Source organism: Camellia sinensis, chromosome 8 (genome assembly GCF_055761805.1).
Source record: "Camellia sinensis isolate YWXY chromosome 8, ASM5576180v1, whole genome shotgun sequence".
Classification (NCBI taxonomy): Eukaryota; Viridiplantae; Streptophyta; class Magnoliopsida; order Ericales; family Theaceae; genus Camellia; species Camellia sinensis.
Window position 1 is genome coordinate 169,555,052 of NC_138968.1, and position 17,208 is coordinate 169,572,259.

A 17,208-nucleotide genomic window follows, 5' to 3' on the forward strand; every position below is an offset into this window, starting at 1 on the left:
TTTCACATTTTAAAATGCAAAATTAGTAATTAAAAACAATGGCTCAGATGTACTTTCACAAATATTTTCAATGGTCTAAAATTCAATGGTCCAGATATCTTTACCTATCAACTCTTACCAACCCACCACTGGACTTTACCTATCACTGTAAAAGAAGCTTGCAATCGAAGGAGAGGAAGTGAATCACCATTGAAGGCAGAACAAAGCTCCAAAAAGCTCTTCGCATTCCTGAAGGAAGAACAAAGCTCTTCGCATTCCTTTCATTTTTTCTCCACCATCACCGGGTAAGGCACTCTTATCTCCTCACTTTCTTTTTTGTTGTTCCATTCATTTTTTTTACCCCTATTTTTTTTTCCTCTCAATTCATAGCTCTGTTTTTGTACCTCTGTTTCTGGACATGGGTTCATAACTCTTTTTTTTTTTTTTTTTTGGGTCAGTTCATAGCTCTTTTTTTTTTTTTTTTTTTTTTTTCTCTTTTTCAATTCATAGCTTTGGGTTTCATATCCTAGACATGCATCATGTTAAAAAAGTGGTATTCGGATGAAGTGGACTATAAAGAAGTGAAGTAATGCATCATGCTCTGGGTTTTTTTTTTTCTCTTTTTCAATTCAGAGCTAATGTTAACATTAAGAATCTGAAGCCAAAAAAAAAAAAATTTGTGTTGTGTTTTGTTCTTAATGGGTTGAGGTTGCAAAAAAAACTCTGAGTTAATGTTAACATTAATTGGGTTGAGGTACCCTTTAATAATCAATGGAATTTTAACACCCACTTTTCTCTCTTTATCAAATGGAGGTTAAGGAAAAATGGGTTTCATGTTTCAAATGAGGGTTAAGGAAAATTGGGTTATTTGTTAGTAATCATTTTTATTTCATCTTAATGGGTTGAGCTTCCAAAAAAAACTCTGAGTTAATGTTAACATTAATTGAGTTGAGGTACCCTTTAATAATCAATGGAATTTTAACACCCACTTTTCTCTCTTTATCAAATGGAGGTTAAGGAAAAATAGGTTTCGTGTTTCAAATGAGGGTTAAGAAAAATTGGGTTTTATATTAACAATCATTTTTATTTCATCTTCATGGGTTGAGCTTCCAAAAAAAACTCTGAGTTAATGTTGACATTAATTAGGTTGTTGTTATATAGATTTTTATTTCATCTTGGTCAGATGGGTTGAGGCTCTCTTTAATCATCAATGGTCATATTTTTACTCACCAAATATAAAAATAGATTTGTATACATTCTTTGTGATGAGTGTTCTATCCCTTGCAATTCTTTATTAGTTCCTCACATTCTTTATTGAATTGCAGTGGGTTAATAAATGTTTTGGATTAATGAATGGACTCATTCATATTTCTTTAATGCTTTGGAATTTTCATGTTTGGTCTTCGAATTTTCAATAATTAGATTAAACATTAAGCTTTTAATATTTGGTTTAGAAATAAGTCTAATATAGTGTGTATAGTTATGTATCTTGGTATATAACTGTTAATTTGATGACCCTTATTTTTTTTGCTTTTAGTGAATTGTTTTTAATTTGATTTTTTATTGAACTGCTATTTTAAAATGTTTAGGCTTCTCTCTCTTTAAAAAGAGTCCAGTTTATTTTTCTGTTTCAATTTTATTTATGGAATTTTTCAAAAAAAAAATAAAAAGACTTTTTAGATGTTTATCAGGACTTTTGAAAAAACTTAAACTTATTTTAAAAATTTGTTTTAATAACTTTTTAATGATTTTTATGAGAGTATTACTCCTTGGAGTAAATAAGTTACTGTGTAGTATACTTTTTTGAAAAAGGCATTTGCAATTATACAGATAATACAAAAGGTATTTGTAATTTTCCAGTTACAGTGTGGTGAGCCCTTTTATAAATTTTTATTGTAGTTTTTTACTTATTTTTCATTTTCACATTTTAAAATGCAAATTTAGTAATTAAATTTCTGTAATTTAGTTTTGCTAAAATTTTATTCATTAGTATAATTTATATATTTTTTTTATAATTTACTTAGTTGTTAGTAGGAAAAATGGGCAATACAATCCATAAGAATTAACCTTTGTCAGTGCAAAGTTGCTACATAGAATCAACCACAAAATCATGTATTGCTATAGTTCTACATTTTGGTCAATAGAGAAAAATTATGAAGATTTCTATGAGAGTATTTAATTTTTCTTCTATCCTTTTTAACGTATATTGAAGACATAAAAAAATGATAATTTTTCTTTTATCCTGTAGTAGGTGAATTTCTCCATTTGTGATATTCATGCACAAACGAACTTCTTAAACTAGGTTGTTAACTAAAATATGTTAGGAGGTTGTTAATTTTGTAGCGATTAATTTTTCTTTATGGTAATTATTAAACCTCATTTTGCCTTCATACAGTTATCTTTGTCAAATTTACATAACCTGGCACTTTCAGGTTGAGACACCATTGACCTTCAACCGCTTATTATGGACAACATTACTATTTTCGATCACGTAAGTTGTTTTCTTTTTTATTTATTTGAAAAAAAAAACATTTTTCTTATAAGCAAAAGTCAATTTTCTTTTCTTTTCATAATTTTTTTTCATCTAACTCCTTATAACAAAATTCTCTTTTCTTATAATTTACAGATGGATGGAGACCTACGTCGAACTGTAATACTGATTCCTTTTACTCATTTTCTTACATGTATAATTTTTTTTATTTTTTTTACCTCTAATTCTTTTGTATTTTTAGGTCTAATTTCTTCAATAAAGAAATGTTAATGTTGTTATCCATGATGAGTGTGACCTTAATGTCATCCGTGTTCGAGAGGTAGGCCCAATTTAATTATATAGATTTTTTTTTTCATTCAAAACACCGTATACACTGTATATTCTTATTTATATATTTTTTAAAAACTTTCTACATATATATATTTTCTTTATTCTTTAAATTATTTTTTTTTTTTTTTTTGTAGGCAAAAGAAAAGGAAATTGCCAAGGCATTGTTGAAGAAAAACGAAAAGACCACCGTTTCGGGCAAGGGAAAGGAAAATGCATGTTCAGTGGTATGGCTCTTCAACATTTCCATTTAAAGTTATTTTTTTGAAATATTTATTTTGGACCATGAACCTTGATTATTTATTTATTTTTAAATATAAAATTGACATACTACTTGCGCAGTGACATATACTGTTCTTATAGTAAACATTTTCATATAAATTTGTGAAATGTTTTTTTTTAAGCATGCTAAAATAGCATTTGTACAAAAAACATTATATTTGTTTTAAATTATTATTATTCTTTTTTGGCGTTTTGCTATTGACATGAACATCTACAAGAGAATAAAAAAGGAATAGAACAAAAAAAGGAATGAGGGGAGGAGGGATACAAAATGAAAAAGTTTTCAATTTTTTTACAAATGAAGAGTAAAGTATAAAACAATAGATGATAAAATTTAGGCATCTTATGAAATTAATCTTCATGTTTTAGGCACATAACAATAATGTTATATCGAAAGCTGCATAGGCTCAACGTGCACGGCGAGAACGCGAAAGAAATGATAAGGCAAGCTCTTCATATCAATTGGGACAACGTTTGCGACGTGAACGAGAGAGATCGAGAGAATTGATTCCACCATGCACAACTAATACTCCACCGGCTCAGAAAGGAGTAATGTTTACACATCTGCCTTCGCCAAGCACATCTTTAGCTTCACAAAGGAATTGGTAAAACATTGTATTTAATTCTACAAATACATATTCTTATTGTTAAGATTTTATTTTGTACACAACAATATTTGTAGGCCTACTCATGCAAGCCCATTGCTCCATGAGACTAGGAATATCGGTGTTGTTATTCGTGATGAGTGCAATCTTAATATTATCCGCAATTCTAAGGTAAGTATAAATATCAAGTTCAACATATTCTTTTTTCGTAATCTTAATAAATTCTATAAATACATGTTCTTTTTCGTATTCTGTAGGCAAAGGAAAAGGAAAAGGCCAAGGCAATGTCTGAAGGAAAAGAAAAGGCAACTTCTTTTGACAAAGGAAAGGACAACGCATGTCCAATGGTATATATTCAACATCTTTAAAAAAATATTTATCGAGTAAAACAAAGCCAATCATATTGTTTAAGTGAACATTGATCATGTATATTTTTAAAAATGTAAACTGTGTTGTCAAATTTTTTTGTGTGCTCTTTGTTTTCTGTACACTCAAACAAAGTATTTTTAGCTCTCTTTAACATTTCCTAAAAAATAATTGTAACCTTTATCAACTCCAAGAAAAACTTTATAACATCTAAGCAAAGGAACAAAGGAAGATAGGCATAGAAAATATTTTTAATTTCTTAAAATCATCATGAGGCAAGAAGAAAGGGAAAACAATAATTAAAAAATAAATTGTTATATCACAAGGCATGAAGAGGGAAAATGAAGCAAAATGGAAAAGGAAGTAGGACAAAGAAAATGTAAAAATATTCTTAAAATTATCACAAGGCAGAAAGAAAAAGAAATAAAATAGTATACGATAATATTTGTATTTTAGGTATCAATGACATAATATTCACATTTTAGGCGCACAATAACAATGTTATATCAAAAGCTACATTGGCCCAACGTGCACGACGAGAACGGGAGAAATCAAGAGAATGTATTCAACCGAGACAAACTTCTTTAATACCGTGTCGTCGTAGTCGTGCTTGCTTGGAACTAGGAACAAAGGCAACTGAGGACACTCAGTCGGCGCAAAAATGAACAATGGTTGCACATCCTTCCACATGTTCGTTCTCAATGTCAAGCACATCTTTAGCTCCACAAAGGAATTGGTAAAAGACTGTGTTTAATCCTTCGAGTACATACTCCTACTATTACCATTCTATTTTAATTTACACAGAACCAATATTTGTAGGCCTACTCTTACAACTCCTTCCCTTCAAGAGGATCTATGTACTAATGAGGAATTAGAGGATATGCCCATGGGTCCAATGGTTGGTACTCGAGCACATATAAATTCATGTCGTCATTCTCTTGGCAAGATGGATGTATTATGTCCTTTCTGTTCAGCATTACATTGGATGGATGAAAAATTAGTAAAATCATCTCCAAACCATCCTCTATTCGGAACATGTTGTTCAAAAGGGAAGGTTAAGCTTCCTTTGCTTATTAGACCCCCTTCACTTCTTCAAGCATTATATGATGAGAATGATGATAAATCAAAATCGTTTCGACGTTATACTCGAGTGTACAATACAACCAAGGCTTTTACAAGTCTTGGTGCTACATTAGATCCAAGAGTACTTACTGGAAGAGGCCCTACATCATTCACTATCCATGGGGAATTGCGACATCGAACAGGATCACTACTACCACAATCAGGGCAAGATGCAGCTTATGCGCAATTGTACATTTATGACCTTGATTCAGCTTTAGAAGTTCGCAATCGTAGAAATCCTCAATTAAGAAGAGATGTTCTAAAAACTATTCAAGATAATTTATTACAGGTTAATGCATTCGTTTCTAAATTTCGCCAGGCTCATGCAATTTTGAATCAATTAGCCTTGACAGGACGAAATTTGCCTGCTCATCTCCACTACAGTTCATCGACAGATCGACGACGGTATAACCTACCAACTACAGATGAGATTGTAGTTGTAATACCAGGTGATGGAACCAAGGTTAGTGGAATGAGAGATGTTATCTTACATCTACATGGAAATAATGAGCTAATGCAAATCAATGAATGTCACCCAGCATATTTGCCATTACATTATGTTTTATTATTTCCACATGGTGAGCTTGGATGGGAACCTGGGATGAAACTGTGGGATGTTGAACGTGATCGGCCTTCAACTGATCGGCTTACTCAAATGGATTTTTATAGTTATCGTTTGTTTGAACGACCCACAGAGTATTCAACAATTTTGAGAGCTGGAAAATTGTTCCAAGAGTTTTTGGTTGATGCTTGGGCTGCAACTGAACAAAATAGGTTGACTTACTACAAGCTTAATCAAGGGAAGATCCGTGCTCAACTTTACTAAGATTTGACAGATATTGATCCAAATGACTTTCAACCCAATCAAATTGGTCAAAGGTTTGTTTTGCCATCTTCATTTGCTGGAGGTCCTAGACACATGTTTGAAATCTTTCAAGACTCAATGGCTATCACACGATACAACCAACATCCAGACATTTTTCTCACCATGACTGCAAATCCTAATTGGCCAGAAATTACTTCGGCATTATTACCGCACCAAAAGCCTATTGATCGTCCTGATTTAATTGCCCGTATTTTTGAGTTAAAGAGAAAGTGCTTGATGAAGGAGATAGAAACAAACCGAGTGTTTGGTAATAAAGTTGCGCATGTTTTTACAATTGAATTCCAAAAGCGAGGCCTTCCTCATATGCATGCACTTCTATTTCTTAAAGGTCCAGACAAAATTCAAACATGTGCTCAAGTAGACAAATTGGTTTGTGCAGAATTTCCAGATCCAAAAGATGAACCTATGATTTTTGAAACTATCAAGTGTTGTATGGTACATGGACCATGTGGTGCTCGAAATCCACAAGCACCATGTATGGAAAATGGTAAATGCACTAAGAGATACCCTCGAGCATTCGCAGAAACAACTACTATGGATCAAGATGGATATCCTATCTATCGTCGTCGCAATAATGGTCAAGCTCATATTGTGAGGGGGAAAGAAGTTGATAACAGAGACATCGTACCATATAATGCATATCTTTCTGCACGTTTCAACTGTCACATAAATGTGGAAGTTTGTGCCGAAATGAGATGCGTTAAGTATATACACAAGTACATTTATAAGGGTTATGATCGTACAACGATGGTGTTAGGATTGATAAATGAGATCTAACAATATCTCGATGCGAGGTATATTGGACCTCCAGAAGCTGCTTGGCAAATATTTGGTCATCCATTGCATGCAGAGATACCAACAGTTGTACGCTTAGCACTTCATTTACCTGGAATGCACCGCGTTCTTGTTAATCTTGATGAATCATTAGAAGCAATTGTTTCTAGAGCTGGCCAACAAATGTCAACTCTTACTGGTTTTTTTGCATGTTGCGCTTCTATGGAAGATGAATTTCCATTCACTTACCAAGAATTTCCACAACATTTTGTTTGGCTTAATTCAGAAAAGAGATGGAAACCAAGGCAGCAGGGCTATGCAATCGGTAGAATGTACTTTGCTAGCCATAATTGTGGAGAGAGATTTTATTTGCGTTTGCTATTAACTGTTGTCAAAGGACCAAAATCATTTCAATGTTTACGCACGGTCAATAATGTTTTGCATGATACATTTAAATCAGCATGTGTTGCAAGAGGACTTTTAGAAGATGATGAAGAATGGATACAATGCCTTAAAGAGGCTGCAGTTATGAAAACTGGTTATCAATTAAGGAGATTGTTTACTATTATTCTTACTCAGTGCTTTCCACTGCAATCATATGCGTTATGGAATCAATTTTCAATGCATATATGTAATGATCTTTCACATAAGATTCGAACATTGTTTTCCATTTCTGAACCAACTGAGGCTCAAATTGAAGACTATGGTCTATATCTTTTGAATCAAATGCTCCAAGAATCAGGAAAAAGTTTAATTGACTTCCCGCCAATGCCACAACCTTCTACAAATTGGAGTTCAATAGTTGGTAATAGGTTGATATTCGAACATCAACAACTGCATAATGAGGCACAACAGACAGATGCAGAAATTATTATTGATCGCCTCAACAATGATCAATGAACAGCTTATGATGCAATCACTTCCTCAGTCTTTGAAAATAAAAGAACTATTTTCTTTTTGAATGGAGGTGCCGGAACAGGGAAAACGTTTTTGTACAATGCGATTGCATTAAAGTGTCGCAGCCTTGGCCATATTGTTATTACTGTGGCTTCATCTGGAATTGCATCATTGTTATTGGTAGGAGGTCGTACTGCTCATTCAACTTTTTCTATTCCGTTGGATGTATTGGAAAATTCAATCTGTGGATTTAGCAAGCAATCATTACAAGCAGAATTGTTTAGAGAAACAAAACTTATAATCTGGGATGAAGTTCCTATGCAGCATAGACATTGTGTTGAGGCAGTTAATCGCACACTTCGGGACACTTGTGATAGTGAAAAGCCATTTGGGGGTATTACTGTTGTTCTTGGTGGAGATTTTCGACAAATCTTACCAGTTATAACCAAAGGAGTCCGTGAGCAAATTGTGAATGCATCATTAAGACACTCTTTTCTATGGAAGGATATACATGTTCTGCCTTTAAATTTGAACATGCGCTTGAATCATGCAAATCTTGAAAATGCTAATTTTGCAAAATTTTTGATGGAGGTAATATTTCTTCAAACTTTTTCTCTATTATATGGTTCTTTTAAATTGACGAAATATATTTACGTTTATATACTTTAATTGATTTTACTTACTATTTTATTTATTTATTTTTATAAATAGATTGGGACCAATCCTCAGGAAATTGTTAAACTTCCATCAACAATACACAAATGCCAAGATCTAAAAGACATAATCTCAGTAATTTATCCACAATTGGATGTGGCAATGACATCGACTGCAACATTTTTAACTGAACATACAATTTTTTCTGCACGGAATGATGATGTTAGTGCTATCAATACTGCATCATTAAATATTTTTCCCGATAACACACATACTTATTTGGCAGCAGACAAGATGTCTGAAGATGATGAAATTGATCGTACTATAATAAATAGATATCCTAATGAATATTTAAATTCATTAGATCCTCCTGGGCTACCGGCTTTTAAGGTAGAGTTGAAAGTGGGTTGTCCTATAATGTTGTTAAGAAATATTGCACCAAAAGATGGACTGTGCAATGGCACAAGATTGATGGTTTCTAGATGCAATACTCGCATAATTGAAGCTCGAATTTTAACTGGAGAAAAATGTGACAATTTGGTATTCATACCGAGGATATCATTGACACCGTCTTCTTCAGAAATGCCTTTTCGAATGACAAGACGTCAATTTCCAGTTCGATTGGCATATGCCCTGACCATTAATAAATCTCAAGGGCAATCTGTGAAATTTGTTGGAGTTGATTTGCGCACACCAGTGTTTAGTCATGGGCAATTGTATGTGGCCCTATCTAAATGCACATCCTTTGATCGCATAAGTGTCCTCCTTCCCAATGATGAGCCAGATTCTACTACAAACATTGTTTATCCTGAAATTTTGTTATAGTGTTACTTATGGATCAAACCACTTTTGTCAAAAGGTACAATTCATTTTTTGATAACTTTATTTCTATTGATTACAAATTGTTATTTTTAAAATATTTTACTATATGTGTCGACTTTTGTAGGATTGGGTTAAAAAATATATGGAGCTCAAAAATATAAATACAACTAGATTGCTTCGATGGGGATGTAACAAGGTAATTTCAATTTGAAAGTGTTTTGATATATATATAAATTTTCTTTTGCTAATATACTAACTTTTTTTTATTTTCATAAATTAATAGATTGTCGTACATGCTCCTCACTGGGGATACATACAAGTTGATATGAGGACTTTTTGGAAAGTGATGAGGCGCTCCTAGGATTTCTAAGAAAGAAGAAGTTTGAATCTCATATTTATTTTTGTGAAAAGCATACATATGCTAGCTACGATCCATATTTTGTAAAGTTTCCGATCGATGTGAAATTTATTACTTACAATAGTTTTGTAAAGCCTTTTATCTATGTGGAATTTATAACTAAGTTTAGATGTATGTTAGATCATTTTCATTTGAATTATTGATTTATGCTATGAGTTTGTTTTTGTAAATGTAACACACTAGGTGATATATATTTTTTTGTTTTTTCTTCCTAATATGCTCTTGAATTAGGTTAAACAAAACTAATCATATTTTATTTGGTTATCTTTTTATCAGGAAGGGTGTTGCATTTTCTTTTTATTACAGAACATTGGCTGGTGTGCTTAATTTGTTATTTGGCTTTTTTTTTTGTATTGCAGAGCATTGGCTGGTGTGCTTAATTTGTTATTTGGCATTGTTTTTGTATTGCAGAGCATTGGCTGGTGTGCTTAATTTGTTGTTTATTTTTTTCTATTGCATAGCATTGGCTGGCATATTTCGTCTGATTTTTATATAGATGTTTCTGTGTTGTGGGATTTACATTTTGTTGTTTGTTTAAAATCTTATGCTTTTATTGTGCTTGAATTTTACGTAGCAATTATGTGTTTACTTTTCACTATTTCGTTTACCTATAAATTTGGAAAATTTATGTTCAAATTGATTTATTCACCAAGCAGCATACAATTTTTTTATTTTTTATTTATTTAATTTTCTGCACAATAAATTGACCACCAAATCGTAAAAATTGGTAGATTTTAACCATTACATTAAAATTGATGCAAAACTATAGCTTTGAGATCTCTTTTCTTTACTTCAACCACAAACTCACTATCTAAGAAAATGTGGATATAGAAATTTATTTGGGTACTGTTATTGGCTAGGATAATAAAATGCTTATTTTCTATTACAAATTGCAAGTGGGTTACATAAACAAAAATACTACAATAGTAAATATTTGGTGATATGATCTTTGTTTGCATTTGTGTCATCATACTATAATACTCCAAACTCTTTTCAAAAATCTAATTATAAAATTCATTTGAAAATTCAAAACCATACAGATAATCTATTTATATTTTCACCTCAAATTTTTTTTCCCAACAAATTAAATAAATTACATTTTAACCCAATAATTTTATATTCAATTAATGGTCACCGTGCCTTCAGGCATTGGCATACCCTAGTATATGATATATATCAGATTTTTCTAACCCTAAAAATGGGAGGAGAGGCCCTCTATTTATAGAGAAGATGAAGGCTTGAAGCTTCTAAGGGAAGCTAAGCAAAAAGGTCAAGGGGGTCAAGCTTCTCTTAGAAGCTTGGAGCAAAAGGGCCAAGCTTCTTGAAGAAGCTAGGCAAAGGGGTCAAGCTTCTCTTAAGCTTGAGGAAAAGGTGCAAAAGGTGCAAGCTTCTCTTGGAAGCTTAGAAGGGTTCAAGCTTCTTGGAGAAGCTTGGAGCAAAGGGTTCAAGCTTCTTGGAGAAGCTAGGCAAAGGGGTCAAGCTTCTCTTAGAAGCTTGAGGAAAAGGTGCAAAAGGTGCAAGCTTCTCTTAGAAGTTTAGAAGGGTTCAAGCTTCTTGGAGAAGCTAGAACAAAGGTTCAAAAGGTTCAAGTTTTCCCAAGAAGCTAAAACCAAGGGTCCAAAAGGTTCAAGTTTCCTCAAGAAGCTAGAACCAGGAGTTCAAAAGGTTCAAGCTTCTTCAAGAAACTAGAACCAAGGGTTCAAAAGGGTTCAAGCTTCCTCAAGAAGCTAAAATAGGGGTTCAAAAGGTTCAAACCCTCTCAAGAAAACGGCTCGGCCAGAAAAAGTGGCCGATTGACCAAAATCAGTGGCCGACCGACCAAACAGAATGCCGACCGGCCAAACATTTGGCCGATGGCAACAAAACACAACCAGTGGCCTCAAGACATGGCCGGTGATGTGTGGGGATGGCCATCAAGCCACTCCCTGCCCCTCAAAGGCAAAACACAAGTGTTTGGTGCAAAACCAAACACAAAACAGTCGAGTCGAGAGATCCTGAGGCAAGGCGCGTAGCCAAGACCTTCCGGAACTCAAGACGAACACAAACAAGGATGATCACCGAGTGTTCAAATGGAGACGCCCAAGTCTTGAGGACGATCAAAAATGGGGTGTCTACACCCTCATTCTCTCTGCCCTCACTTTGCGAACCAGAGAGCAAACCATATACATAATTTCAGAAAATAATTCTTGATAGTAATTAGCTGATTGGATATCTATTCCATATCAGGTGAATTTAAGACAGCTGAGTCGGTTGTATCCTGAGACTTTTTTCTGATATTTTGTTTGTTTGGGGGTAGAAGATTGGAATATCTAATTCAAGTAATTCTGATTTAGTCTTTTTGTGGTATTTCTAGGGAATCTTTGTTTGCCAAACTTGTTCCAATCCCTTAGGTATTACTATTTTGGGGAGTCTTTCTTGCTGCTGAAATGGGTGCAGAGATAAAGTTGCTCAAACAGAAATGGGGTTGAACACTGTCTGAAACTGCTGTCCATCTGTTGCTGCTGCTGTACATCTGTTGCGAACATAAAAGAGCTTGAATTTGTTCTTGTTTTTGTGTGAACATGTATGAGGGTTAAATGTTTGCTGAAATTGTTTTTTGTTTATAGTTGCTGAAATTGAGCTGAAATGTGTGTTATGGCTTGTATTTACACTGAAATTATGCTGAATTTGTTGTTTATAAATGCTGAATTTGTTGTTCAATCCAGATGTCTGGTTCATTTGATGGGAATATGTGATTGAAAGAGAGAGCTCCACCAAGTTGAGTGACTTGCCACAATTATTTTTACACTAAGCAGATTTTAGAATAGGCAATAAAATCAAAAACAAAATCAAATAACTGAATAGGATTTGTTTCAATGTTAGTTTCAATGTTTCAAATTTTAGAATACCAAATTAGTTTCAATGTTTTTCAGAAACAGATTCTGAAAACAAAATCAAATAACTGAATAGGATTTGTTTAAAAAAAAAAAAAGTCCAAGAGAACGCATGAACCAAAAACCACTCCACTAATCAAATAAGTAAGACATGAGATGAGAAAGAAAAAGAAAATCATAGAATGGACAAGTTCTACAGCCCATGGTACAAGGCAGAGACAACAAACCAGTAGCTAAAGCTTCACATGATAATCCACCAAATCAGTACATATACATACAATAAAGTTCTTTTCTTTTCTTTTTTTCCTTTTTTTCTTTTCATATTTTACTCTTTCCCCACACAAAATGCAGTTTTACAACACATAAAATGGATTCAAGCAGCACCCATCATCGATCTACAGCTCCTAAAATGTGGTGGGACCAACTATGAACATGTTCTTTTACTGAAGCTCTTGTTCAGGGAAATAGCCTCAAAATTAGCAAAACCATTTTTTCTGCAAATCAGTACGTCTTCCATATTAGCAAATAATAAGAAAACAAATAGCCCAACAATAACGTTCAGATGCTTTTTTTGTGTGCTTCAGAAGAGCGTGACGGCTTTGGTTTGGGATCTGCAACGGCGTCGAGATTGGGTCACCGGTGAGGGTGGGTTCGACGGAGATGGTGGGTTTGGTAGAGGAGGAAGGGGTTGAGTGAGAAGGGGATTGCGTATAAAGCTGTATAGCTCTGTTTCACTTTGGGCAGGAAAACCAAATTGAATTTGTTTTAAATTTTTTTTTTTTTTTGTTAGTCGTTGGATCTGCAATGGCTGATCTCAGCCGTTGCAAGGAGGAGATGAAGGAGAGGTGATAAGGAGGGGATCCGGACTCCCTCTTTTTGGCATAAAAACAAACACCTTAAACACAATTCACTAAACACACTTTCCTTGTCTGCTCTTCATTCAATCTTTGATCTCCACACTGAGTTGTGAGACATCATCATCATCATCATCAATGGTGGACGAACTCAATTTCTTGGGCACCTGGATTAGCCCTTATTCAACGAGGGTGAAAATTGCCTTGGCTGAGAAAGGGGTAGACTATGAATTCAGGGAAGAGGACCTGAGCACAAGAGCCCACTGCTCTTGAAGATGAACCCTGCCAACAAGCAAATCCCAGTGTTGATCCACAACGGCAAACCGGTGTGCGAGTCACTCATCATTGTTCAGTACACCGATGAAATCTGGAATCACAAATCGCCATTGTTGCCTTCTGATCCTCACCAGCGAGCTCAAGCCAGGTTATGTTGACAAGAAGGTAAGGCCTTACTCTTCCATCTCTGTCTTATCTGTACATAAAAATGATTTGCAGACCCAAAGAAAAAAATAAATAAATAAAAAATTATACCAAAAGAGCTTACCAAAATGGCTGAGGAGCCCAATAGTCAATTCAATTACACCTTAAGATTCTTCTATGGGATAGAGTCAGTCTAACCGATAAATATTGGACACATGATCTTCTATTGCTAAATTTCTCTGTACACTTTTTTTTTTTTTTTTTATGACTGTCGGATTAGCTTACGTGCATCTTGATCCTATATCCTAAATCCTAATCAAGTCTCAAGGGTGCATTTGTAGGCATGCAAAATTTCTCTGTACACTTGTTGTAAAGCACTCATATAGTCGTTGCATAATACTTTGAGATTCTCATGGTTCGAAATTCTCATACGAACCAATCACTGTGAGTACTTTGGGATAGGGGAGTGGAGATAGAGGATCATAATCAGTAAATATTATGCCTTATGACCAACATTTACATGTGATATGTGATACAGATTTATAGCGCTGGGAGGTAGCTAATGTTTTCCACAGGTGAAGCCCAAGAAACAGCAAAAAATGACCTTATAGGGTACTTGAAGGTGTTGGAAGGAGAACTTGGAGACAAGCCTTACTTTGGGGGAGAGAGACCTTTGGCATTGTGGATGTGGCATTGGTTCCATCTTATAGCTTTTTCTTTGCTTATGAGCAGTTTGGCAACTTCAGCATTGTGGCAGAATGCCCTGCACTTGTTGCTTGGGTTCATCGGTGTATGGAAAAGGAGAGTGTGTCAAAGCATCTTCCTGACCAGCACAAGGTCTATGACTCCATGTTGGAGCGCAAAAAGAAGCTCCATGCTAAGCAAATCTCTAGAAGAATGTTTGACTGGAGTGTTATATGTCATACAATTTCGTAGTTCTCTTTTGGGATCCCCTTTTATTTGTCTTTTTATTTTTACCTTTCAATCTCTAGATGTTATGTTTGCTTAAGGAGAATGTTTTGTTTGTGTAATACTTGAAATAAAGAAGAGAACTTTTTTTTGTTTCAATAGAAAGAGGTGTGATTTGATGATTATTAATAATTTGATTCGTACAACTTCCATTTGATTGAAGCATACTAGAAGATCTTGTTCAGTATTTGATGAAGTTGAACAAGATCAAATTGCGATGAGTAAGGGAGAGACACAAATTGTGCATTGCTCTCACAAATGGGTAATTCTTCAATTTCTAATGTTGATGCTTTGAATATGTTATAATAGTTAGTTAAAATGGTTGGTTAACGAATCTCCCACTGAAGTATATCTCTTGTACTTCTATTTACTGTATACTAAAGAAAATACACTAATGAAGCACCACTTGACCTGGAAAATGTTTGAAGTGCAACACCAATTTCCAAAGGTGATTTTGTTTGCAAAACTAAAGAACACAAGATTGGAGTATAGAAGTCTGTACAGTTGAAAACAATCATGCATATAGAAGTCTGTCAAATTTAAACTTTAGGATATACATTTGCAAATTTACTTATTTTCTTTTTTGTCTGAAACTTAATTTTCTTTAATTTTCATGGTCTGTTGATATTCTAGGTTTTCTTCCTCAATCAATGTGGAAAATTCCATCTTTGGATTCTTTGTACATTCTTGAGTAATTAGTGCGGTAGAGTAACTATAAGTCTAAAATTTTTTACTCAGAATTTATGTATAAATAACGATTAATGGTTCAAATTCATTTCCCTCATAAACACCACACACTTCAGCAATTTAATTTCCATCTCCACAAAGTAATTCTGATTTAATAGAATTTCTCATAATTTATATTAGGTACTTTGTATGTTTTATCAGCACAAATACAGAGAGGCCGCCTTGGGTTATGTTGTAAGTTGATTGGCTATATCTTGTGAAAAACAAAATTTATAGTATACTGAATTTTTATTTAAAAAACCATAGCTTCCAATTCTATATTGCATTATCAGTAATTTTCTTGGAAAAAAAACAATCCATAATGAATGATTATATTAGACAAGTATTGAATATTCTAAAATTTTTAATTGTTTTAATTTAAATTTTAAAATATTAAAAAATTATGATTTGATTTATTGCCAAGATAAAACCTTGAGAGTTTTTTGTAATTTCCTCTAATATAATTTTATTAATGTAATATGTTAGAACATTTTTAATCTTTCATTTTTTTTTTCATCAAATTTAAATTTGGCAAAAAAATATTTAAAAATCATCTAGAATCCTTTCATAAAATGTTCATCAATCAAGAAAAATCATTTTTTTTATTTATCAAATTTTGAATTCATCAAATTTGAATTTGATGAAAATTTAAAAAGATGAAACGTCGAAGATAATTTTTTTAAAATCAAATTTAATGAAAAGAAAAATTGGGGATAAAAGGAAAACTTCTAAAATAAAATTGATGAAATGTTAATGAAAATATTAGAATAGTTCATATTAATCATTTTTTATTCAAATTTAAAATTAAATTATATTAAAAAATAATAAAAATTAGAAACTAACTTAATTAACCAATTTAATTAATTATTTTTATCATGTGATGTAATATAGACCATGGGCACATCATGTACCTTGTAGACCTCGTTTGGCATACAACAGTTTTAGCAAAAAAAGTCAAAAAATTTCTAAAAAAAATCAAAAAGTTTATAACTTAATACTAAAAAATTAAAAATTTTATTTTCTCTCTACTTTTTTTATTTCTTTTTATAAAAAATCAAAAAATTATTCCAAATATATTAATTTTTTTATCTCATATTTTAATTAAAAAGTCAAATAATTATTAAAATAACTTGTTTTTAAACAAGACCTTAATAGGGGTACATTTGTAGACTTATTTTTTATTTTTTAAACACAATAATTCAAAAATAAGTTACATGGCAAACATGGCTGCAATGAAGTGTTTTTTACCCCTTTTTTTTTTTTTTTTTTTTTTTTTTTTTTTTTGGGTGTATTGGCAACTCACTAAAGCTACTTTTAGAGTACCTTTATTAGAACTCTCTATCAAAACTGCTTAGTCTTAAAAAAATAGATGAGACCTCTAAAAGAAGAGCTTTAAATGAACATTAAGGGCTGGTTTGACAATCTTAGAAAAAGTCAAAAAATTAAAAAATTATTAAAAATGTTAAAAAATTATAATCATTCACCAAAAAAAATTAAAAAATTAATATACAAATATTAAGTCAAATCAACTTTTTGATAAAATCTAGGCACTAACGTGACGAACTAGTTAGTGAAAGGTAAAAAAAAAAATTCTATGTATATATTCACTAAATTGGATGGTAAAATTGGGCCCGTGAGGGCTCACCATGGGTTCGGTTTTGATAATCCGAACCGTTGAATATGTAAAACTCGCCTAGTATTATATGCCTGTAAAAAATCACGTCTATCATATATCATTAACTA

The 17,208-nt window shown here is 32.8% G+C and overlaps 1 protein-coding gene and 1 pseudogene across 2 annotated transcripts; both read left to right on the forward strand.

The window, feature by feature from the left end:
• The first annotated feature begins 6,115 nt into the window (after nt 1-6,115).
• LOC145798275 (uncharacterized) lies at nt 6,116-9,208 on the forward strand. The gene is made up of 4 exons (XM_082885784.1): nt 6,116-6,762; nt 6,853-7,637; nt 7,737-8,197; nt 8,441-9,208. Exons 1-4 carry the CDS (start codon nt 6,116-6,118, stop codon nt 9,206-9,208), a joined length of 2,661 nt encoding a protein of 886 aa, XP_082741910.1.
• Nucleotides 9,209-13,357: 4,149 nt separating this feature from the next.
• Nucleotides 13,358-14,868, forward strand: LOC114292143 (putative glutathione S-transferase; annotated as a pseudogene). Its single transcript, XR_014339059.1, has 2 exons — nt 13,358-13,791; nt 14,309-14,868. The product of XR_014339059.1 is annotated as a putative glutathione S-transferase (transcript).
• The last annotated feature ends 2,340 nt before the right edge of the window (nt 14,869-17,208 follow it).